Genomic DNA, 26,234 nt, shown 5'->3' on the forward strand with positions numbered 1-26,234 from the left:
TAGTACTGATATGTAATAGATAAGATGTTAGGATAGTGTGGTAATTGCCATCCTTAAGGATGGCAAAATCTGACCTAGGTAGGTAGCTACATTATTCTTGTTACGTAAATGTTATGTAAAAGTGTAGGAAGGTCTGTTAACTTGACGAGACATTTTTGCCATCCCTATACGTATTTAAAAACTTGCTTGAACTTGGTAATTAGACATAAATCTTGTCGGTTCAAGAAACACGTCGCTATCGGTAAGTCACGCAGGCTGAGCAACGCGACGAACTTGAAGCCTGGTAAATCAAAAGCTAATTTAGTCGGAGATTTGGAAGTCGGACGCTGCGTACAGTAATGTGTTCTTTACATCAAAAACACATTTAAAAGAAGTTAGATTGGCTTACCGGAGTTGGCGTGCAGCCATACATAGTTGGAGCCTTTTCGGCGCCCCAAAGCCACCCTAATCTTCAAAGATTCGCCGCAGATTGTTTGCAAGCATTTCAGACGATCAAAATATGACGGATACAAACTTCCCCAACATAAATTATTTTGGCGAGCTCAACAACGGAAAAATTTCAAAATCGATTTTGGACTTTGATAGAAGTTTCGAATGGTATAAGTTGGGGCATAATCAAACGGACGTGTCAGCGCGCCGGCGGGTCAGAGGGTGGGCTTCGATACTTATCTCGATAGGATTTGAAAGTACAGAAAGATGTTATTCAAAACAAGCTTTATTTAGCACATAACCTACTCATTCGGTATTATTACGTGAAGTTACGTAGCTGCTTGTTACAATCGTTCGCATACCGTACAATGAACGCACAACAATCAATAGGTACACTCTGTTTATTAAAAAGACACTCCATTGCTTTGGCTTAAATGATATATTTACAAAATGCCTATCTATGTAGCATTTATCTTATATTTAGCATTTTGGCAACATGTTTAACGGTAACATTTACATACAATACTATGTATAGACTTTAATTGACGGAAGAAACTTGGGTTTTAGAAGACACATCGCACACTTAACTTGAATATACCAATATTTTTGATAATTAAAAGTACAAATGAAGATATAAAATAATCGCACCTATATTTCTTCATAATTACATACAATTTTGTAAAATACAATTTCACTTTGTCGAGATTATCACGACTATATGTAATGCTGGTTTGTAAGTGTTTTATCACAGCGAACATGAGGTTTACAGAAGCACAAAAAGTAATAGTAATACTCTAAGATTTATTTTTATATTTCATTCAGTCTTAGTCTATGTTAAAATAACCGTTATGATAATAGTGCACTTTATATTATATTAATACGTGTGCAGTGATTTTTTATATACCTAGTGCACGATTAAGCAGAAATTCGTGAAAAGTGAAATCAACGTCCACGACTTGAATGAAAACACACGAAACATAATCTAGACAACTGACAAAACTCTGCTTAACCGCGACTACTTACAGCAAGGAACTGTTGTACATCATAATAATTATATTTTATTATATAAATAACAACAACGTTTATACATATAAAACATCATTTCGGGTTATGATTATCTGAAACATAAAACTAAACTATAATATATCAAATATGGATATACAAGTTCTACCATTTAATTAACATATTTCCTATTCTAAAGTACCTGTTTTCGAGGACAATTTTATAACTTATTACTATAACTTTTTTTACTTATACAATCATTTCTAATAAAACATTCATACACGGGGCGGCAACTTTATTGAAAAGAGATTGAGTTTACACATACTGATTAAGTATAGTGTTTTCCAACATCTCATAAACAGGAGTCGTTATATTAATCATGTTGAATTTAAAAAAACAGGTAAGTATAGTAAAATAGGTTATAATAGGATCCGCAAAAGTTCGCAATTCGAATGCTATCGTAAACGTAACTGATATGATGGCAATGCCACTAATAGTAAATTATTTTGTGCTAGGTGCGGCTTTTTACTTTAATTATGCGCAGTGATACATATACATACAATGGACAGTGCATATTTGGATGAATGGATGTTTATAATGTGTCTAAAAGTAATAAGCTACAGGTAATAGAACTAAAATCCATGAATTGCTTCTCCTCCAATCAGCATCATCTGCAACAAATCAAAATATTAACATGGTTGATTTTTTTTTTTTTTTTTAATTAAGATGGGTTTGCTCTTGACTTCGTTCTTCTACAAGAAGAAGAGATCGACGTTGGAACGAGCTTACCCAGAAAATGCCTATTCACCCGTGATTTAAAGGACCCCAGGTTATAAGAGTCAGGAAACACCGACGCCGATTTGTGATTTGTGCTTATTCTTTTATTTTACGAATAAATTGAAGTTATTTTAAAGATAATTTTGAAATATAGAATTTTAAAGAGAAAATTGAATTGCTGAAATCACTTTGTGAGACTGCCCTTTGTTTGGTAAAGACTCTACAGGCTTGAATCACCTGATTGCCCGAAAAAGTAAGATAATTCCGTGCTTCGGAGGGCACGTTGACTCGTTGGTTCCGGGTATTAGCCCTAAAACATCTCCATTAACCCGCAGAGGAGCAGCGTGGTAGAGTATGTTCCATACCCCCTCCGGTTGATTATGGGCAGTGGGAAGTAGTGTATAAGCTATTTATGTGATGTATATGTTATGTATGACATGATAAACTCTTGAAGTTTAATTATTTATGGTATTACCTTTGGCTTGCGATGGAGCTGCCCAGTTGAGGTGCGACTTCCCACCGCCCTCGTCCGTCTTCTGCTTGCCTTTGTCGATCTCATTCAGGTTCGATTGGTACTTAGTGCCTGTTGACAAGAATTAGCAAAGTTATTTGAAATACAGTTACATCGGTACAAGAGGAAAGAGAAATATAAAGTTTTCGTGTTGATGAAATGGTATCAGGAACTCATTGGGCAAAGGATTCAATATGGCAAGGGACGGTAGGGAATAACCGCGGGCGGGGCGGGTTGGTTATTGAAAAGTTGCGCAATACTGTCGAGTGGCCGGGCCAGTCGTAAATTCGTAATGGGCGCAAAAAATAAAATACCATACAGCAGCGGCGGGTGTCGTCCGGGCCCGCCACACGCGCAAAAACAACCATCTGTGAAAGTTATGCTTGCGTCGCGACGCCTAAATGGATTTTTCAAGTTCACAAGTGCATTTTAAAATGATATCCCCTGAAACTTTTATCCTATCACGCAATCCCACAAACTTTAGGATTTAAAATCAATTTGATGTTCCTACTATCTGCAGTATGATGTTAAAATTGCACAGTTGGCTCGACCATTATAAATGGCGATACAGTTCACCATCTATCACATTGACCTAATAGAAAGCTCGGTGATGTGTGGTTACTTAGTTGATCTTGCAATGGGATGGACTTCTGACGACCCCAATAATCGTGGGCTTATGTTATATTGTAATATTACGGTATATCATCATTAATATAACCGCGCTCTTATCGGTGTTATTTTATATCCTTCTCATTAATCTGTTCCAAGTAAGCTCTTCTTGGTGTTCCTCTCTTTCCTTCTAGTTTACCTTCTATGATGTTTTCAATAAATTCGTCGTGTGTAATCCTCCTCAATTCTCGATAACTCTCAATATTTGCCCCTTGTCCCTTACTCTTGTTAGCACTTCCTAAATGTTGAGATTATAGTAGGTCTAATATAGGTACACATTAATGCTCGAGAACTTTCCACGAAATTCTAATATATTTTCAAAAGATAATGAAGAAAATCGGGCTCTGTCGCCGGTTGGCCGTAAATGCCTTAATAGGTTGTCGTGCAAGATGTTGTCGATGTCCGAAGTCCGGAGGCGGTAACATGTCCGGAAAACGCCCAACTTCCCAATATCGCCGCGGCGCTCGCCCACCGAGTTATGACCTTTACATTTGATCACATTACATAAGTATAGATAGGTTTAGGTTTTATTATATTCCGACGAAGTAACGCGACATAATATTATTTTAACTCTAAATAGATAATAAAATCATAGTTCTGTTTAATACTCTCATCATCATCATCTCCCTAGCGTTATCCCGTTCTTCACAGGGTCCGCTTACCTAACCGGTTTTTTACAGAAGCGACTGTCTGACCTCCAACCCGCGAAGGGAAAAGCAAATAACAAAAAATCAAACCAAACCAAATGATTTATGTTTAATACTCTAAACTACTTAAAGAGGTATACGTGATAACACGTTTGAGTCCACTTCATAAAACGTTTGTTTATAAACGATTTGTTTACATTTTACGACAGCCGTTACATTCGAAGCCAGTTAACAAACTACCGACTGGCGACAAGCAGATCGTCGTAACTGGTTTACGATCTATAAACAAATATAACGACCACTAATAATAACTGAAACAGCAACAAACAATGAAACAAGTTGAACGATCTCGTGGGGATACAACCCATAAAGGTACCATTATCTCTTAATAAACGGAATCACTGACGTAAAAATGTTATTTCGATGCATTTTATAGTTACCAATATCAAAAGTTAATGTACCCACTCTGCCACAGTGTTTGTTTGTTTTAATATTTTCACTAAACGATGTTTCAAAACATTTGCTAAGAACAGATATTTATCGTTGGTATATTTCTAACATAGCATGACATAACAAATACTTTATTGCACTTGAAATACAAAACAAAGGAGAAACAAAAAGATAACAATACACGGCCTTATAAGCACAGGCCCTAAGTACAGGAGATATTTAAATAATATTATATAAGAATACTTGTACCTATAAAAAAATAATACAACGATAGATACTTACGAGTACATAAACTACATAATAATACACATATAATTGCTTTTTGGTAAATAAATATCAATACTTAAACTACTACATATACTATGGAAGAAAAGGAGTAGATAGATCATGAAGATGAAGAGGAAATAGAGCTAAGGTAATGCGCCTTGACATGCCCTTTAAAGGACTCAAACAACGAAGCTCTCCTAATGCTTTCAGACAGAGAATTCCACAGACGACGGACAGACTGCACCGTGAATGACTTGGAGTAGAAGATTGGGGAACGGGAAGGAATATTAAGATACAGATTGTTGGATGAACGAAGGTTGCGGGCGAGGGTGGAAGATTGAAGGACGAAGCGATCTTTAAGATAGAAAGGAAATTTTAGGGTAAAATTTACAAAATATAGAAGGAACAGGACATGGCAGTCTCTCCGACGATAAATAGCTAACCACCCAAGCTCCGAAAGGTAGTCAGAAACATGATCAAATTTTCGCAGGCCAAAAACAAACCTTATGCACAGGTTTTATAGGCGTTCAGGCTTTGCAACCAGTTCTACTGAAAGATCCGGGTAACATTGTGCTAGAGTGATCTTGGTTTTGGACGGCAAAAGGTTCTAATTACAGTAAGAATGCACATATTATGGCGATAAAAATATATAATATGCTTCCACAAGAAATATCAGATATTAGATATAAGAAATTCGTGCAAAAATTTAAAACTTACCTAATTAATAAAAAAATATTATAATCTGCGAGTTTTTCGAATCGAAATAATTATTTTAATATTAAGTGATGATCCACAAATTCATTTTATTAAGTTAAAATGCTCTTTGTTGTCATGTATTATATTGTTATTATGTCTTATATTGTATGATTGGATATTTCTATTTTTTGAAAAGTATGTCAAAGAAAGAAAATTTGCAGTGCCCCGACGAGGTGTCATATTGTAAGTGCTAAATAATTAATTAAGGAACCTTTGTACACATGATTGCACCAATAAAGAATTGAATTGAATTCATTATTTATTTTAGTGAATTGTTTTAACCATGATGAGGGACTGATGGTTTACCTTTGTCTGTTATAGGTGCGTCACGACGGGGTGGTCGCGAAGGTGGCGGGACGGTCATAGCTCGAGGATCTGGCGTCGTTGTCGGCGGCGAAGAAGCTGCGATATCATTATAAGTATAAAACATTGCATAAATCAGTATAATAGCATATTACAATAGTAAACTTTAACAAAACCTACTGTATAGACGTATGGTGCCGTCAGATTCTCCTCTGGGATTCTTGGCAACGCATTTATATGTTCCGTAGTCTTCAGTGACAATATGTCTGATGAGTAGTTTCATATGAGTCTTGTAAGCTGGCACCCCGACCGTGTTCTCCATATGGTACTTGGGACTCTCATGTATCATATGTCCGTCGTCTCTAGTCCAATAGTTTAAAGATGTAGGATGCGCTTCGGTGAAACATTCCAATGTTACATTATAGTACAGTGGAGCTCCAACTAGCTGATGAGGTATCCACAGCATCGGGGGGACTACAAACAAACATGAATTAATTAATAAACTTAACATAAGTACTTACACTAAAAGATAACAATGTGAATTACCACTTACAATCGACGCTAACTTTGACCCTCTTCGAAACAGTAGGAGGGACTCCGTTACTTGCTATACATAAATACGCTCCCATATCCAGCCGTGAAATTCTAGCCATCTCCAAAACTTCACCTTCCCATTCGGACACTGAAAGTAACGTCTGTAATCAGAATACTGTCGCATTTATCTAGATTTAATTTGAAGTAGAAGGTATTGGCCACGGGAAGTTCCATTTTTAAAACCAATTTATTTTTTCCATTAGTTAATTCGACGTCTTACCGACGTGTCCTCTGCTGATAGAGATTTTTGAGTTGTCGTCCCGTTTCCATTTGATGGTGGGCTTAGGAGAGCCATTAGCGCGACACGTCAGCGTGACGTTGGCGCCCTCCCGGACGATAACATCGCTTGAGCTCAGAGAGTCGTCGATCGTCGGTGGCACTGTAAACAAACGTAAGCCCACTTTATGGAACGCAATCGGACGGTTCCGGTACAGTCACGGCACGATTCCTGTACATTCTGTGCAATAGAAGTACTCGTAACCTCTAACAAATGAACAGTTTACTCTTAACTGTCGACGTATTTACACAATTGATTACTCACAATATTATGCGGGATAATTGTATGTTTTAAGACAGGATTCAGAAAACACATATTGAGAGTCAGGATTCTATTTTAGTTATCCTAACACTGTCTATCGCTCCGGAAAGTCAAAGAGAAGAAGCGGCGCAAGTAACAACTCAATAACATTACCAACAATTGGGTACCTATTCGATCTGCGACTTAGCAGTGAAGGTGCGATGTGGTGAAGAAACTGATCGACAATCTTACCAACAACATGGAGGTATCCAAACTGCGTCTTGGCAGTAACGGTGTTGATCTGGCACATGTACCGGCCGCGGTCCTCTTCCCTCACGTCAGAGATATGCAGGAACCACGTGCGGTGCTTGTCGTGCGTGACGCTCACGCGCGGGTTGCGCGTGATCACGTGGTTATGCACCGTCAGGATCGCCGACTGCTCGAAGTGCATCCACGCCACCTGCAAATATACACGTTTCATATAGTGACATATTCGGATATTTTCTTCGTTCGTACCCTATACTTATTTCTATAATGATAAAAATCCATTGTGTGATATCCGCTTTAATATATAAAAAATATTTTGTGAAAATTACAATTGGACTAGTCGTAGGGCGAGTAAAATGTCCCTTAAAAATTGTCGCGCGCTATATCTGAAGACCAACGACTAAATATATTTAATATTGTCCAAAATTGTGGATATTTTATGCTTACTTAGCCCAACTAGAACGCCACGACAAAAAAGGCACAAACAACAATGAATTTGAGTTGTACATGTACATTTTACATGTTTTGAATAAACGTAAATATATCATATCCATATCTACTTAAATGAAAAGAATGTTCCTTATAAAAGAATTTAAACGTACGTTTCGATAGAATTTATGAATTCTATTTTGATAACAAAATACTCTGAATGTCAGGTAAATACTTGACTGGTGCAGGAAACCAAAGTTTTATATGTTGTTATAGTGCGACATTATAAGTCGAACATCTAGAGGAGACATAAGGTGAGGTGGGGGCTGAGTGTGCCTCAATAACTCCGACTCGGTCTCCAATTTGACGAGTGACGTAACGGAAATTAAAGAAAGCGTTGCGACTCTTGAATGTATTTTTTACGAATGGATATTTCGCAATTTATTTTTCATTGCACGATGTTCGTAAAATTCGTTTTTTCCCCCTTTGTATCATATTGGTTACTCTGTGTAGAGCGAATAATGCAAAATTGTTATGTAATATTTTAATCTTCTTGAAGGTGATGTGTACCTACTTACCTATCCACTCTGTAAATTAGTTTGAAAATAGTTAAAAGACATAAATAGCTGAACTTAAACGTTATGGTTACCGTTAGACAGAGCAGGGGAGCTCGCAACATCTGTGTAATTGCAGGCGTCCCCGCTTCACACCAATTTCCACGGCATTAACCGCTTAAAATGCATTTCGCAGGGATTGTTACACTTCCCGCAATCCCGACACTTTTAATCTCGCTTCGGTATCATATAATCTCCTCGACAAACACGTGTGTAGGGTATTCTACATAGAAACAGGTAGTCGCTTTAAAATATGTACCTACCTACATTATTTAATATCAAACCTAATGAAAAGGTTACTTATGTTGAACAGACTTTTATTAAACGCAAATCAGTTTACAAATCGTTTAACAAGGAACTTTAAGATAACTAGCTATAAGATCTTGAACTTGCAAGTCTGTTTCATTATTAACTTATTACAGCAAAAATTGACCGGAGTTAGAAGGGTCTAGACAGAAAGTTCGACGTGCATAGTTTGGCTCTTAATCCAGCTTTAAGTTTGAATCATGGGTGGTTCTTTTTATCAAGATTGCGGAGGCAATATAGAGCGAAGTTTGGGGGCTAAAACTCGTGCCGGGTCACATCTTACCTATCTTAAGTGATGCGGCTCTCGGCCTGTCTAATTTATAATGGACTTGAGGAAACTTCGCCCATTTTATTATGCAATGGGACGGTAACCCCTCTAATGACGGCGACCTGACTTGTCGGTGTAACCTGCGGCTACCAGATATTAAACACAGCTTCATATTTTAAGTTATTTACCTATCTGAACTTTGTATCATGTAAAACTTCAATTAGCCCTATATCTGACTGGGTTAGTTGAAACGTGTTAAAATTGTTACTGACTTACTTGTTTAAACTAAGTTGTTGAGACTAAACTTATATATTACTTAATTAATGTTTTTTAGGGTTCGTAAGAGAAATACACTAATCAGAACAGTTACATAAAGCTCTTTATTTATCTAAAGTAGGTATTTTTTACATGAAATATTTTCATGGCTAGTTTCATTAAGTAACATCTTCCTTAATCAAAAAATAAGTAGAGTGACATAAACTTTCTACTACTCACAGCTGTAATAGTTAGTATAGTCAGCAACAAGCGTAGTAATTTCTTGCTTTAACGTTGTTTGTATTTCTTGGTAACCACAGAGCATGACACCAAACATTGCTCGAAACGTATTTGGTTATTATCCTTATCATAACAATAGGCTTGAATTAAATAAGTACCTAGTAATTTATGTTCTTGACCGTACAACGTCAATACTGAAGCACAGCCAGGACACTTCATACAAAACACCTTGTTTTACACAGACACTACACATTGCCGTTATGCGCGTGTCGTGCGTACGCGCATCTGTGTGTGTGACGTGTGACACCATTCGTAAGATTGGGAGGGACTGAGGTAAACCTAGCTCAACCGTTGGTGAGTAGCGGAGAGTTGCCGGTCTGTATATTGTATTATCCCTTATTATATGACTGAATTAAGAAGACGTTATCGGAGGCAAGCACCGCGGGTGGGCGGCGCGGCGGCGGCGGCGGATGTAAATCTGATCTGCGTAATTGTGGCCGGCGTCTAATCTAATCACGCCGGTGTGTCCGTCTGCACCGCACTGATTGAATTACGAGCTACTCGCCAAGTCGTCGCCTCGGACGTCACCTCGCCTACGACCTCTGATATCTTAAATACCTATCATGATATTCATAATTCTCTCACAAAATCCGGTTTATATCTCAAAACCGTAACACAAAAGGATATTCCTCAAACTTCTCTTTTACTGTTCGAACAATTAAGATAAAATTAAAGACGAATCAAGATTTTATTAGCGTTTGAGATAAGCGTTGAGTGTTGAACTTTGAAAGTTCGCGCAGCACGGCCGGGTCGCGGTCGACGCCAAATATTTTGTTATGTAACGTTCCAAGTTCGGAATTTATATTATTCCGAAAGAAATTGCGAATCGTATTAAATAGTACACGCTTACATAGGTAAAGGAAATAAGCTATTAAACACGGAATCCCTCAAAAGAAAAATAAGATATTGCAGTATCAACAAGTAAAAGAAGCAAGAAGATGCAAAATGATATTTGCAATAGCCGCAGCAGCTAACTAATTTAATTCGTCTGCGGAACCTAAACGAGTTAGAGGACTAGTCACTTTGCGGCGTCCGCCTCCTCCCAGTCCCGTGTAATATGCAATATTAGCCACCGACTCGGTCTACTTAAATGGAGATAACTTTCATCTCCATGTAATATTTCAAATGGAGCGCTCCGCCTAACCTTTAAAATCATGCGTTTCAACGTTTCAGTGCCAAAGTTAAAGGGACCTATTAACTCGTTATCTCTTAACCACCTTTAATTTAGGCCCTTCTTTCTTTTTATCTTAATTGTTGAGGCATTAAGGAGGCGAAGTTGAAGTTTAGAGGCTCGGCGGGAGACGTTCGTCCCTCAGGACATGCCTGGGAGGCGTCGTTTGATTTATAATGGACTCGTTGCAAACTTTAGCCATTCTGTCGCGCACCGCGCACCGCGCACCGCTGCTCCGTACCTCTTTAACGACGGACCCCATTGCCGCGGGAGATGATTCCTAGACGTGTTTAATAATATTACGACAGATTTAATTATGGAACCTTCGCCAGATTCACGCTACCCTCTTATCTTAATTTGTTTATCAAGTTTCTTAGACGATTAAATTGTGTGTGCTGTTCCGGTTTTACACATTTCTAAGATGTTATCCGGAATGCTTATTTATATTTTCTGGTTGGTTGCAGTTTCATAGAGCCAGATATTAGATATGTTCAGACGTATAAATATGACCACCAGACAAAGCTAAGCAAAGCTACTGTGAGACAATATCGCATTTTCTTGCTTTGTTCACGCTGTCCCCTAGCAGTGATTTATTCACTAAACTGTTGTAAACAAAATAAGTACACCAACGAGAATAAAGGAAATGTGAAAACAAAGCAAGGTTGGTTAGTATTAAATAAACAGGATGAAAGAAGGTTCCGACTAACTTTTATTACAAATATCTTTAAGTTAAAAAGTACATCTGATTTGCGCATGCTCACGCTTCACCATACCTAGTAACAGTACACATACTTAGTAAAAAACACAAGCGTTTTCATACACCATGGCGGTTAAAAGGCCACATTGTAGCAATTCATCTAAAAACGCAATATTACTATTTGAAATTTGTTCGCAAAGTAAGTGCGCATACTTTTATAATGAGCAAACGTCAAACTGCAAACAATTTAGATGTGGCGTTTTTGACTCCCCCCCCCCTGTTCTCTACATACTACCTCTATTGAGTGCAACGTCCATAACAACTACTAAAAAAGATAGGGTACTAATAGTAAACATCGATTGGTGTTTTCGCTGCTTGTTGGAGCGGGTGACGCGGTAATGCAATGGCGCAGACAGAAATGAGCGAGCGGAGCGCGAGACGGCTTAGCTCACTCCCACTAAAAGCCCACTTAGAGATCTCTTCGCCGGCGGATTTGTGAGGACTCTTCAACTTTCCGCGAATCTTCGGCCAATAAGTTACTTTTCGACAACATTTCACTTCCTACCTTAACTTACAAATAGAGAAAGTTATATCGTATCCGTTATGACAAATTCAACTTTTTTTCCATTTCAGTTTATCTAACTACGAGCGGAGAATAAAATTACGCCGTAGAAAACGCGCCGTTCGTGATCAGCATACAAAAATTTTCATTGCGTATCAAATTCCATAAATTATATAATATACTTGTTACGCAGTTAAAATTAGTTTTTTTGCACAAACAGTTATTTTAATTAAGTTCATCGCAAACCGTTAACAACATTATTACTCAGTGGTATGTATTTTAATAGCTAAATTTGTGTATATATCAGCGCTACTTATATTATTAACTGCGATCATTCCATTCGGAGCCAGCCCGACGTAGCTGCGGAGAGACAAGTGCTCTGTTCCCCTCATCTTGGGTTCAGTTTTCCGGTGCAGACATCGGCCAGGTTCGTAATACTGGCACGAGAAATATGCCAGAATTTGAACAGCCGGCGCTCGAATACGGCGCGAGTGTAACATTGCTGCGACTCGTTGTGGCATGTTATTGCAAACCCACATACGTGCTGTTGCCGACTATCTGACATTTCATGCCGATGAACCGGCGCCGTGCGCGTGCCGGTGTGCTCCGATGATAAACATCTATCATCTATATATTGAGATCCACGAATAACTGAACATTCTTATCTTTATCAAAACAACAAGTTAGATACAAGTCATTCTGAAAATTGCGTCAGCCAGTCTTTACCAAATAAAAATAAAATTTCTATACAATTCTTATAATTACGATCTTTTTTTAAAAAAATGAATGTGACTCTTCGATTGAGGTTTATACATTCGATATAGCCATAAGCATTAATACCATTTTAGGAGGGTTACTGGGGCCGAAGACTTTTGTCCGGCCAAGTAGTTAATGCCATCTGCGGCAAATCTACAATAAGTCACGTCAAAAAAAAAAAAAAGGGGCCGAAGACTTTAGAATGTTTGACAATGAAAAACTAATCGAGAACTTTATCTAACTCTATATACAGCAATTTTATTAAAACAAATAGATAGAGTAAACAAACTAACAACTCAGGCAGCAAAATAGGTATGGAGAAAGATGAATATTTCGTTTCATCGTCGTCGGTGTATTTTGTAAGAATCAATAATTCTGTAAAAAAAAAGGACGAGGAGGCAAATCTTTTTAACCGATGCGGGGAAACTAATGGCACAGGCGAGGCTTTCGGGAAAATCCGCTTCTTGTTGTCAATACAGGGCAACCGTGATGGCTCCCACCGTTAAGCCTTTATTTCACAAGTAAAGGAACACTATCTCGGCTTTTATTGCGCTCGCAACGCAGACAGCTCCAGACGTAAGTAAATTCAATAAAATGAGAGAGAGAATGTCGGTCAAACTAACACGGAGGAAGGTCGGGGTAAATTGTGTTCACGATTTACAATTTTAATATGTTGGTTTTAAAGGTTATTATTTAATGTGCATTATGAATCTTGTTTAAAGCTTGTATGTAGGGTTCTTCTCACAATAAGACGAATCGATTTGGATGACGGAGTATCTATCCAAGATAACTAGCTATGTTTGGTGAATTGATATAGATTTGTGAAAGTGGGTGCTTGGGGAGTTAGAGTGGGCATCAAATGGCGCGGGCGGTGGCTGCGGTCGGAGCAGTTAGCCAGCAGGGCCGTCACCTTGCGGCTTATCGGCGTCCGGCCGCGCCGTCCTCGCCTGCCGCCTGCCCTGCTGGCACGGCACAGCTACTCGTTCCACTAACTAAATAGACTACACTTCACCGTTAAATTGCATGACCAGATTAGAATATTAATACTGTCTGCGGCCGGTGTTATCGGTTTCTCTAATGCAAACTGGATTAAATCTATCTCTAAAACTATGTTGCTTCTCTACAACTATGCTTTATACTTATATATAAGATATTAAGATATATTTGGTGCTTCTGTGCATATTGTTGTTGTGATATATTTGATAAAATTACTTTCTGAGTAGAATGACACACAAGTACTACGTTCATCGGATAACGTCGACTCCAATGTTTAAAATTCCAATCACTATTCTCCTTCGACAACACGAATAAATAACGTGATTCTAATCGAAGAAAAATAGAGCCTATGAAATAGACTTTAAGGATGGTTTTTCTGCGTGATGTTATTTTAGTTTTTAAACCATCTAAACTCTGAGAGAGGTGCAAACTCGGCGCAGGGGTTGTAAATCATATCCTCCTCCATTTATATGGACACTTTATTACGACGGCGCGTTCTAAATCAAATGATAAAATGCTTCTTATTTTATGTTTCCTTTCGCCGCTCCACGCATATTGTCGTCTTCCCGACTACAGTAGGTGTCTGCATCGTAAGTGGCGCTCTTTGGGGTTGTGGATTGTAATTTGAAAATACATTTTTAGTTTACCTTTTTGACGTTCATAGTTTATAAAGTAATTTTGGATACTCTGTTTCATTCTTAAAGAAGCACTCTAGTTTGTAATAAAATTTGATAGGTATTACCTTGTACGAGCCGAGGTTTTTGACGGAGCAGGCGAGCCGCACGCTGCGTCCCGCCGGCACGGTCATGTTTTGGATCACGTCCGTGAACTCCGGCTCCTCCGTCACTGGAACAAACAAACAATTCTATTATAATTCCATAAAAAAACTTCGCACTCATACATAAATACGGCTTTCAACAGATTCTACCTTTCTTTTTAGTTGGCTGGTAAAAAAATATAAATTGGAACGATCTCTCTTATCACCGAGCTGGCAAGACTTTGCAGTTATGAGGACATTTTTGTGTCAGTAGATACGATTTGTAATTCTCAAATTATCAAAGCAGAACGCTTTTAAACAAATTGAGTGGGCGATAAGGAATAATGTCGTCGTTTATCAAGGCTCCGAGATAGATGGCTCCTGCTCTGCTCTGCCCATTTTAAATGCGTTTGTCTTCGACTTGCCAAATTGGCGTTCTTTGTTTTCTTCGTGGGTTCTTAGTTTTATGTGGAGGCAATGAACGGAGAATGAGTGTCAGATGGTGCGATGTTTTTGATGGTATGAATAAGAAAGGAGGAGAAGAGATTGTTGGGGTGACTAGTCTGTGGTTGGGTGAGTAAACATTTGTGAAAGGAGTCGGTGTGTCGTGGCGGCGGCGGCGCGGATGCGGAGTAGCTAGGCGGAGCACACGACTTGTTTGGTGAATAAACTTGCTCAGTGGCGATAGTTCGCCGGCTCCCGGCTGTTTACGTATCACAGTCTCGCTTAAACTGACATCAATGGATTTATTCATCTTGTATTTGGACAATGGAATTTGGAAAAGAACTTTCTTATAGCAAGGCAACTTTCCCACATTCGCAATAATTCGCATACTGTTGAATGACTCGTGCTTACGCTTTGTCTGCAAAAGGAATATCTAATGTTTTGTTACTTTGATATACTGATTACAAATAATTTCACATACCTAACATGGTCAGTCCCACAAAATGTTGTAAGTACATATTTAACAGATAATCTTGGCCAAAACACAAGCTTACGCACATTCTTATAACAAACCTTGTAGAGGTATGTTTCTTATTTTAGATGTACATTTAGACGTCTGGGGAAGGCAGGGTGCTCCGATACACGAGTGAAGATGAAAGCCGGTTGTTTGCCTACCTGATCGCATTAGCTCTAAGCACGGGTTTCTGCCCCGTCGCTCCTGACTCCACTCATGTAAATCGCTCATTACCATCCATAACGTACCCTATTAGCTGTGTGTGCGATTCCCTATCTCGTCTATTGAATCAGCAAAATATAAGTCTAAAGTGGTTGTATTATAACTAATTCAGGTAGGGATATCATTATTCATGTCAGATGTATCGTCTAGATTTCCCATCAGTTCGGTCGTTCCTGTATATTTTACGACTAGATATAAAAAAGTGCTATATTTTTAATTCACCTCTCAAAATGTATATATCTACATTTCTACTAATTCTAGAAGATTTTTATTAGTACCTGTCGCAGTTAATATACATACCTGTATGTGTGTGTTATTATATTTTTTTTTTAAATTAACATCGCAAAATTATTGATTACTTACGTATATCGAAACAATGACAATGTTATCAGTGGCTTTTCGGTACATTTATTAGCTAAAATGGCACATTAATAAACAAGATTCATCATCCACATAGTTATGCTACGTTGAGTAAAACCACAAACTCCACAAATCAGCATAACAAACAAATACTTACAGTCCGTTATACAAAACTATGTTACCAATCATAATCGGATTTCTTTTACTATACGTGCTGAATAATTAACACAGTATCGTTCGATTTGTTATGGGGCAAAGACCTTTCCGATCAAAGAGACGTGAAAATTATACATACGTATAAAACTCACGATAAGCGCAAAGGCTTAAATATAACGATAAAGCAACATTCAAATATGAACATCGGGACGTGTTTAACAGGGCGGCGACGAGCGGGTCGTTCTATTTGTTTCAATAATACCGTACATTAAAATTAACAAGGGTAGCGTTGGCAATAATCTTACACGCCGCACTGTACGGTGCTTGCAAGGGTATTTAGGGGTTAATTAAGAAACCACAGACGCGACGGGAGGGGTAATCCCTTTGTCACCGAAGGCAAGACGCCGGCTCTGCTCCGCGACTACACATATGTACCATTGTTATGAATTCAATCTACAACGTCTATACATCTGTAACGTTTTGCACGTCTATTATTGTTATGGCTGTCTCCTCTCCCTACGTCCGGTGCTACGAGGATGCTACAGCGTAGCAGCTACGATATACTGGATTGGATGTCGTTAGGGATCTAAGACAGTGATTAGTTGCATCACAGAATCATTAGTCTGTTAGTAATTTAAATCAACCGCTCGAGCACAAATCTTCATTCCATATAGTAATCACGGGTAGTCAGGCAACAATAGAGCCACCGGCTATTAAATGTATCACGTTTTAAAAACTCGAATTTCACTAATGCCAACATGGAAGTAATAACTTTCAGGGTTTCCCACACGAAACTATTTTAATTCAATCAAAATAACTATACAACTTGATTTAAACGCAATCCGTCAGCAATCATGTCAAATACGAGAGGCGATTGTAATAATTACGTCCGGGGATTGGGTCGACTAAATATTCCAAAACTAATAATGAATGGGGCTGTTTGGGTGGGTCTAACTGGAGAATAATCTCGTATTAAGTCTGGCCCTTATGCAAATGCGAAGCGGTCACTCGGAAGTCATCAGTCGGCCGCGGCGCGGGCGTGGGCTCGCCGGCCGCTCTCGCCGCAAATTGACAGCCGCCCAATCCACCAAATTGATTGTAGCTACACCTCGTTATAATACCAACGACGGAATTCTGACAAACAATATATCAATCCTAAAGGATACGCTCTCCGTCAGAAATATATTCAAAGCGTACCATTTATTTATTTTTTCAATAAATAGTGTTGCAAATAAAAACTGGTCTATGTAATTAAATTATCATGAAATCCTTAAATGTAGTTTTGTTCAACCAGAGAAAAAAGTTATATTTTTGTACGCGAGTCTATTAGCGAATAATTAATACAGACTACTGAGCATAGTGAGTGATTTCAAAGCACGAAACAAACAAAAATAAATAAAGAACATAATCATAATTCTTTATTGCATTGTCATTATACATAATACAGTACTTACAACAGCAGTTTACAAGAACTTAAATTAATCAATTGTGACACCCATTGTGTGTTCGGGCAAAGCGATATTTTACCTCTAGTAAGTGGTATTAAATTAACGTTTACTAGTATTTGTCAAGTAATTGTACTTTTCCTCACTACTTTTACGCACGTAAAGCAATGGATAAAAATTAATGTTCGAAAGATGAAAAATAACTTGTAACACCACATCCAAAATGTATGTTTCTGAATTTGCAATATTGTGAAATATTAGTAGACGAATCTTATTTCAGTTGGACTGGACTGAAAAAGTGGAAACTAATCAATTAGCACAGTATCCGATTTCCTTTGCCACGCAGCTTGTGCTATGAATTCTAACTTTTTTCATTAAAAAACAACTCATTGGATACTATCCAAATGCAAATACCACGTATTGGCACAATTTCAATTATTACGTAAGTGCGTTGTTTCAGACTTGGTATTTGCACTTTTGACATCTGCTGTTACTTATAACAGAGCCAACCAAAAACGCTTGATTTTAAATGTTTTTTTTTTTTTAATTTTATAACCAAAGACATACACACAAATATAAACTCACGCCTATTTCCCACCGGGGTAAGCAGAGACTATAGAATTCCATTTGCTTCGATCCTGACACACTTCTCTTGCTTCCTCCACATTCATCAATCGCTTCATACACGCACGCCGGTTAGAATAGATCGTACTAAACCGTACTAATCGAACAAAAATACGATTAACATATTTGTAAGCATATATTGACCTGCAGTTTTCCAATCACAAGTCGTCCGCATCGCATAGTGACCGCCTGGGCCACACAGGCAAATGTTTAAGTGTATACGTGTCCCTTGTCACAGATGTTGCTCGTAATATTCTCGTATACGATCAAATTCTTTTAAGAGATCCGCAGATAAAGAACATGGCGGCGGGTGTGCGGGTGGTTTCGGACTTTCACTTATTTGTATGCTTTACCCTTCGCCGGCCGGGGACGTGACTATTCGAGATACATAAACCCTGAGTGAATACAGAAAATAGAAATAAAGTAACATATTATCTTTTAGTGGACGGATTGTGGAAAAACTACAACGTATTTTGTTTTATTGCCATACACGTCACGGATTCTTTTCAATGATTGATATTCTCGTTGTAAAGGAAAACAAACAAATGGAGGGGTTTATTTTGCAAGTTTTGTTTAAGTATGTATTGTTTTTTAAATGTAGGTTACATACGTGCCCTAAATGTGGGCCTCAACAATAGGTAGAGCATGTCTTCTTAATTATTTTATTAATATTCAGTCCCATTGCAGAATAAAAAAAACACTATGTATAATATTACTGACACAATATTATGGACTAGGTAGGTATGCAAACATGAAACTTAAAACAACTGGTCTGAAAAGTGAGTTTCCCTTCTTAATTATTATTTTATTATGTATCTACAAATAACTTGAACAATAATAATTAATCGCCTAGGCTCTGTTAAAATGAGCATAATGAGTCATTTAGGCAATGCTTTTATTCAAATTTGTCCGGTAAGATAGTTCAATAGAGCCGTGGCGTGTGTTTAGTGCGGTGATTGCGGTCGTGTCGCGGCCACGGAAACAGACGTCGGCTGTCCGCTCCCACCCTCTTATCGCCGCCAACTGTCAAACGCTTGCCCCTTCTACATCCTCAAATAACACACCACATTTGAATTAGGTTTTATACAATAGGTATAAGTTCCTACCTACGTTTTCTTTACTTCTAAGTAAGTATATCAATATAAATTTAATCAGTGATAGGCCTCAGCGCTCCCCATTTGTCGGGCCATGCGTTGAATGAATGAAATCTGAGACACATCTAGAATAAGTCACGTATAAAAATGCAGTTGGAAAGCAATTAATTTGAAATTCATAATAAATTCTATCATCATCACGCTTTTAAATAAAAAAACCTGAACAATTTAACAGTTTTCTTTTCTTTTTACAACGGTTAGCCGTCCCGAAATTGTTTTAACTATTAGGGTTGTGTCACGGTCTCCACGCAAGCCGAGACAGACTCTTATCACGGTAAACTGTTAAACGATAAGCTACACCCTAATCTCCTCAAACTATATGAGAAAAACGCTTTAACCTACTTTATATGATACTCAACTTTTTTTAGTTTTGTCTCTAATTTACTGCGTGTATCTAGTAAGCAGTACAGCCACAAACCCGTAAAGCGTATAACATTTATACTTCTCATTAAAGTGTAATTCTAAAAGAAGATGTAGCGTATTCATTAAGTTACGTCTAGCTCCGCAAGAAGAAAACTCAGGAAACCGAAAAGATCAACTAAAGAAACAAGCTTGAGCAAGCGAACCGACGTTTGCATAATAAAGTATCTTGGCTGATCACTAATTGAACAAGCGTTTTGAGGCTCACGGCGCGTAAGTCGAGAGATGTAATTAAGGCACCTACCGCGAACCCCAGCCCGAGCCTATTATCGCGCCTCCAGCTCCTATTAGCATTGTCTCCTCGAGGGCGATACTTATCTTTATTTAAATTCACTTCTTGGTAATTGGGTTGACGAGTCGACAACGTGATTTGCATTGATGGAAATTGGCCGGTATATTCGCCACCCGGCTTACTTGTCGCCTAATTTGTTTTTATTGCATTTGTAAAACCAATTTACGGAGTGGAACGGATTTACTGCGACCTATGCAATCATTTGATTGAACAAGTGACATTACAAATAATAATATTGCAAAGCTTTTATCAAAATTATTGATGATTCCACATGTACCGGAGCCGCTACATTTTATGTTTGATTAGGCACTCTTGATATTACAAATATTGTTACTTATTGGTACGGTAGAAAAGTTTATACGCAGGCTCAGACGTACAAGTAGAAGTAACTGGCACGCCGCTGTACACATTTCTGATACAAGCTACGAACGAGTGCAGTCAAAGAGGATGCGCTTGGTTATTTCTCATTACGGCACACGCGATAGAATCACACAGAGTCGTTGCCTCATTAAAATCTTCTGGTGCGCGCATCTGTAAGCCTTTTGTGAAGGCGGAGCGGCGCGCTCTCGACGCCTTTCACGTGTCATTTCGGGCACAATGCCGCGGCGGGATGTCGCTGCCGACACGCTACCTCCGCAATTTTTGCTCTCACATGCCACCGGTTATCAGCTCTTTATCAGTTTATCGAAGAATATTTTATGCAGATACGTCCTCCGCCCGCCTCGGGCTCTGCCCGTCTTGCTACTAAATCCTCCTCCATTTTAATAAGTTTTACTAAAATATCAAGTTATTAATTGTAAACACAGTTTTATATTAATTTAAGAAAAGGATCTCACGATATCCAACGGATGTCTAAAGCTTAAAGGAAATTGAAGAGATCCAATAAAATTGTCTGGCCATTTTACGTCACAGGAACTAAATATACTTAATTAACTATTCCCTTGCAGAGAGACACTTTATTAAAGCCAAGATCGTTACACCAGTTTGTCGCGGGCTGTAGTGTGTATCAATTCCTGGCAACTATTAAGTAGAATATCGGAAAATATGTACTAGATGGAGCCACCGCTTTTTGACTACTTTATTAAGTAATTGATTTTATGTTAGTGCTTTAATTTTTTGTCAGTAAGTTGTGTAAGTAAGTATTTAAAAATGTGCTACGTAATATACCTTTCCTCACACTCGATGAACTGAGCTTGTAAGTACAATTCTGACGTCATACAATTATACTTATAATCAGGGAGATCCAAATACGAGTAGTGATATTCACATCAAGGTAATTTGAACATACATACCTACACGTTTACAGTCTTTTCCAGGATAAGCAGAATTAATGTAGCGTAACATTAATTTACCTTGCATCACTTAGCTAATATGATAACCAGTCATCACTACACTTTCACAAGAAAATAATATGAATTGGACGGGATTCGAAGCTATACCTCTTGTTAAGGCGACACTAAGCAATGGTAAGTGATAAACAAAATAACATTTAAGTAAGAATACTATACATTTAGTCTTTCAAATCGCCGTAATTTTTATATGTTATAAGCGAAAGTGTAATTAGCTCAAGGTCGGGAGGTCGGTGTCCAGGAGTGCGGCACATTGGGGTACAATACAGGCTCAATATTTGACGTGTCTCACTTTGCATATTGACAAGGCGGTCGGCGGCGGCGGGCTCACGCCGACTTGGAATGGTAATGCCGCCCATTAGCCGTGTACCGCGGCGTGGTTACCACTCTACGGATCACAGGCTAAGTCTTCTTTACATTTTACGATATTTTAGGTTCTCGTAAAAACCGAGGACGATGTTTATTGGAAGCTCAAAGTAAGTTGTCAGGATTTAAAAAAAAACACTTAACTTGTTGGGTACTTATTGTAAGTCCAAGCAAAATTGAGTCATTGTTTTCTAAATTAATCTCAGAAGATAATTAAATTAATATTCCAGACATCAGTGTTTTAATCGGGTTAGTATTTTATCCATATTGTTTCTTATTCCATTGTAAACGTTGCGTGATATCATGAACCGACGTAAGATATATTTTTTGGCGTGCCTCAATTGGCTTTAACTACTTGGTCGGACAAATGGGTAGCGCTGATGCCTCTCAGCCGGTACAAAATTTAAGATAAGACTTGAATATCCAGCTAAAAGCGTCGGCTGATATGTTTGACAAACAATAACAACTTATTTTACCTAACCACTACCAATAGATACTCACTTTTCGCTATAGGTACCGCCGCTTACTATTCATCCGTGATTAGTATTCAATTTTTACTGCCACATGTGTGGGCTGTGTGCAAATTGCCGATAGTTGCAGCGTATCGTGCAGAGATGCAGGTCACGCGATGTGAACGCAGTATCCGACGAGAGAGGTATAGACTCGTTATATTATCTATGCGGGGAATATAAATGACTGTTGCTTGGTGTCATACTTGGAACTGACTAAGTCATGCGTCAGACTTATGTGTCTAGTGTGACACCTGCACACGGCCTACGTAGGCACAATGAATGAAGTACTGACTCCCCGTTATCAGTAATTTATGTTTTTTTTAAAACCACGAACATATTCTATATTACTTAAATAAAATTTACTGTTCCCTAACAGGATAAATAAGGTATTATATTTATATAAGTAGGTAAAAATATCTAAAAAATCAACCAGTGCCAGGAATGAATGTGAATTGAAAACTTATCTAAATATTCCCGAGAGACCCTGTGCAGAGCGAAGTTCATTGAAAAGTTCCTATTTTTACAAAGAATAATATTTGCAGAAGGGTTCCCGTCTGAACCTTGAACTATAATGTAATTTAGGCTGAAAAACTAGCTTTCATGTCCACAAAGTCTTAACAGAATAGGTTAGATACTGTTGATTTTTCTATAGTATATGAAAAAAAATTGTCGCACGATTTGGAATCCAATCATGTATCGCTATGCGGAACACGAATGCACTACGTGGCTTTGTCGAGGAATCGATGTTCTTTCTTGCGGTCGGAATGTGAACAAGAGCGAACCTAACAATAAAATTAACCTTATAGCTAATCAAGTCAACTTTGGCTTTAACTGATTTAAGATACCAAAGTATAAGAATGACTTTATTAAATTCGATAATAATAGAAAGAAAAGAGGCGAAACTGGATAAGAAAAAAGCTCATTGAAAAGAAAATCGCGACTCATCGAATGGCAAGACGAAATGAATGAAGCGGAATATCATCCAGCGACAACACTGACTGAGCACTTTCTTCTCCGCAAAGGAAATCAGTTGTGTTAGATACCTTTGATAGGCGAGCGAGCCGTTAGTATGTAGATCTATGCTTAGTGAGTGCAGTTACGTATTCTGTCGTCAGCAGTGGATCGTTATCTGTTTCCACTAAAGGAAACTGGCTTTTCTACGAAAGAACCACCCCGTCGGTTTCCCCCCGCCCCGTCCCCCTGACATCTCCTTTTTACGTTATTTCATTTTTCCTTGCTAACGTGCACCTGTTAGTTAGCTGCCGCAGGCTCTCACTGCTTCTACAGTTCGCCGGACGTTACCTTTCGCATCATAAAAAGCATATAGCTTGTGCCATGCATAACTTTCCAGTGAGAATAAAATATCTAAGTACTTACCTGTTAAAACAAATGTGTGCTTTTTTAATCTATAATACGTGTCACTCAACTGTGATACAGAGCACAAAACGAGCCATGAAGTTTAATGTTAGATGTCACTACAAAGGATGGGTCTCTAGGAAGCTAGAATACTGTTCCCTGATACATTTGTATTCCTTACAGACAAGTAATCAATATCCGTTCGAACACGGAGCGCCGACAGGGGTGTCTCCTATGTAGAGTCATTTTATTGCAATACACACGTCCGTGCGCAGACGCAAACCTTCTTGTTTGTTTTAAAGTTTTATCAGATTCATATGAAATAATATTTTTATTTCAATTAATTAGAACCCACCGGGTATTAAAATATTACAAAGTATCTCAGGATACTAAACATGTTATCCTCACTTAAAAGACGTTCGAATAAATTGGTCTGAAAACTGGGTTTACATGTTTGAATTCTCGTAGACGTTGCCGGCCACGCTCAGTCGCCATTTGCCGTGTCGCGGTTTGCCATAATAATATCCTTATATACTTACCGAAAAAATAAACCTTGGTGCGACGTCACGCGTCCCAAATAAAATAACAACGGCAACATGGTGCGGATGGGCTTGATACATATTTGAATACATTACTGAACACGCAGATAATGCCAGCGACATGCCATAGGTATTCATAACGCCTACTCAAGCTGCTGTGAATACAGATATCGACCCGTAATACTGGAAAATTCATATACACGCACGATTTACACAATGAACGTTTATACTGCAACTGTTTGAGGCTACAGTTAAGAAAAATTACCTCTAAAAATAAAGACAAACTGCAACTGACTCTTTCATAACGACTTGCTCGTAGAAAACATGAAAATGCCATTAAATTGCTCTGTTATTGGAACATCAATAGTCGCTCAAGTGGTTTTTGCAATAATTTCATAAAGTGAATGTGGATTCATAGAACGTTAGATTTATCGAGCACTACATTGAGCTCGCAATCACTTTACGTTTTCTGAGAGTTCTCTTCAATAGAGGTAACCGCAATTACACCTGAACGGAGAGATACTCGTAGTCTAGCTTTTATGCTACTTCCTATCAACCTACACATTGACTTATTTAACTTGTGGGAACTCAAGAGTGCTCTGATGCCGGTACGGATTTACTTTACCGAGAGATGGGCACTAATAGAAAAATGATACACCGGGTCTTCGGAAAAGAGTTTAGTACTTACTACAAAGTCTAAAGTTATCATGATACTTGTAAATATGAGTACTATTTTTCGGTTATATCGTAGTGAAATAAATAATGGGTGCTGTGGTGGTTGTAAACAAGCTATTAGTTTGACAAACAAATTAAGGTAACGAGGTAATCCTACATCGGATCGGAAAGTTAGCACAGAGCGTCTGGTCTATTAGGGGATTTGATGTAAACTTGGCCCTGAAGTTGTGTAATGGCAAATTTATCGTGCATGAAGACGGTCCGTGTATGTTTGTGTGAGGGGCGGCCGGGCGGGTGCGGAGCGCGGGGCGCGGGCCGGCGCTCTCTCGGCATCCTGTAAACACGTCCATTGTGTCGCAGACGTGTCGGCAACTCACGCCCTTTCATTCGGGAAAATGTTACGAGTAATTTGTTTGTTATATTCTGTTACGCACGCTTAGCCATCCTCGCAAATGAGAAAACAAACGACGATTTCAGTTACGTGTTTCATTTAATCAATCTGTATTCAGATATAATTTTAATTTTATGTAAACAGCTATTTGTATAATTTAACAAGGGCGGTAATCGTATTTATTCATTGATTAATTAAGTAATTACTTATACGCAGCTTAATTTTGTCAATCGTTCATATGCCATTGCTGGGGACTTCATTTTAATAATAAACAAACATTTTTATCCCTTTCGTAGTAATTGGAAACGGCGTAGGTAACTACTAAAAAAACAGTCTTCATTTTAAAGTCATGCTTTGAACGTGCGTTTTATTTGCAGTGGTAGTAGACAAAATTCAATTAGGTAGTCGTCGACCAGTGATTTGTATACACATAAGTAGATGTGGATGTGGGTACGCGCTAAACTGGTACCTAAGATTAACAAGTCCTGATCACTAGTGAGCGGGCTGCCCCGGCGAGTTAGCCTTTTGAGTCAAGACGCCCTTCACCGTGACTTGCACGACACCACTACAAATATGAATTGAAAAATTGTTGCACCTTTCTTTATTGAATCTATTAGGTAGGTACTTGGAATAAAACATAACAAAAATACACAATTTATTAAAAAATCATATTTAAGCAGTTTTTGTCAGTGTGGTCTACACTTCTTCAGAAGAACTTCAATGCAGATGTGTTAATACTAGCTTTTCAGCGGTTCAAAGCAAGGCGAATAATTAGAAATGTTCGGGCGCAGCGTCCGCGAGTGATTGATGTAGTGGAAGCCTCCCCGCCCGCGCCGCGCTCCTGCCCCCCTGCCGCGACAACTTGGAAACATTAAGAATATTTAAATTGTAAATTGCTCCCCTGTACTGAATACCTATTTGCCGAAAGTTTGCCCTTTCCTCCGTACGTCTCTCCGACCATTCAAACTTTCAAATCTTTTGGCTTAACGCACTCGTCTCTAAATATTTTAACATGCTTACTAACATCGTTGTTGAACTCTGTTATGTGTCATTATATATGCAATCATCCATTCATATCTTTGACAATAAACTCTAAAACAATAGTAGGAATCGTG

At 38.4% G+C, this 26,234-nt stretch overlaps 1 protein-coding gene across 1 annotated transcript in view; it reads right to left on the reverse strand.

Annotated features, from left to right (window-relative positions):
• Window positions 1-699: 699 nt before the first annotated feature.
• The window catches only part of LOC126375193 (lachesin-like), a 79,677-nt gene continuing 54,142 nt past the window's right edge, over window positions 700-26,234 (reverse strand). The window contains exons 2-9 of the mRNA XM_050022069.1: window positions 14,286-14,389; window positions 7,175-7,382; window positions 6,626-6,784; window positions 6,365-6,493; window positions 5,992-6,285; window positions 5,815-5,910; window positions 2,684-2,791; window positions 700-2,102 (exon numbers count right to left, since the gene is read on the reverse strand). Coding sequence (XP_049878026.1) covers window positions 2,035-2,102; window positions 2,684-2,791; window positions 5,815-5,910; window positions 5,992-6,285; window positions 6,365-6,493; window positions 6,626-6,784; window positions 7,175-7,382; window positions 14,286-14,389 — 1,166 coding nt within the window. The 3' untranslated portion in view covers window positions 700-2,034. The remainder of the gene's footprint in view (window positions 2,103-2,683; window positions 2,792-5,814; window positions 5,911-5,991; window positions 6,286-6,364; window positions 6,494-6,625; window positions 6,785-7,174; window positions 7,383-14,285; window positions 14,390-26,234) is intronic.

Source organism: Pectinophora gossypiella, chromosome 2, assembly GCF_024362695.1.
Source record: "Pectinophora gossypiella chromosome 2, ilPecGoss1.1, whole genome shotgun sequence".
NCBI classification, from domain to species: domain Eukaryota; kingdom Metazoa; phylum Arthropoda; class Insecta; order Lepidoptera; family Gelechiidae; genus Pectinophora; species Pectinophora gossypiella.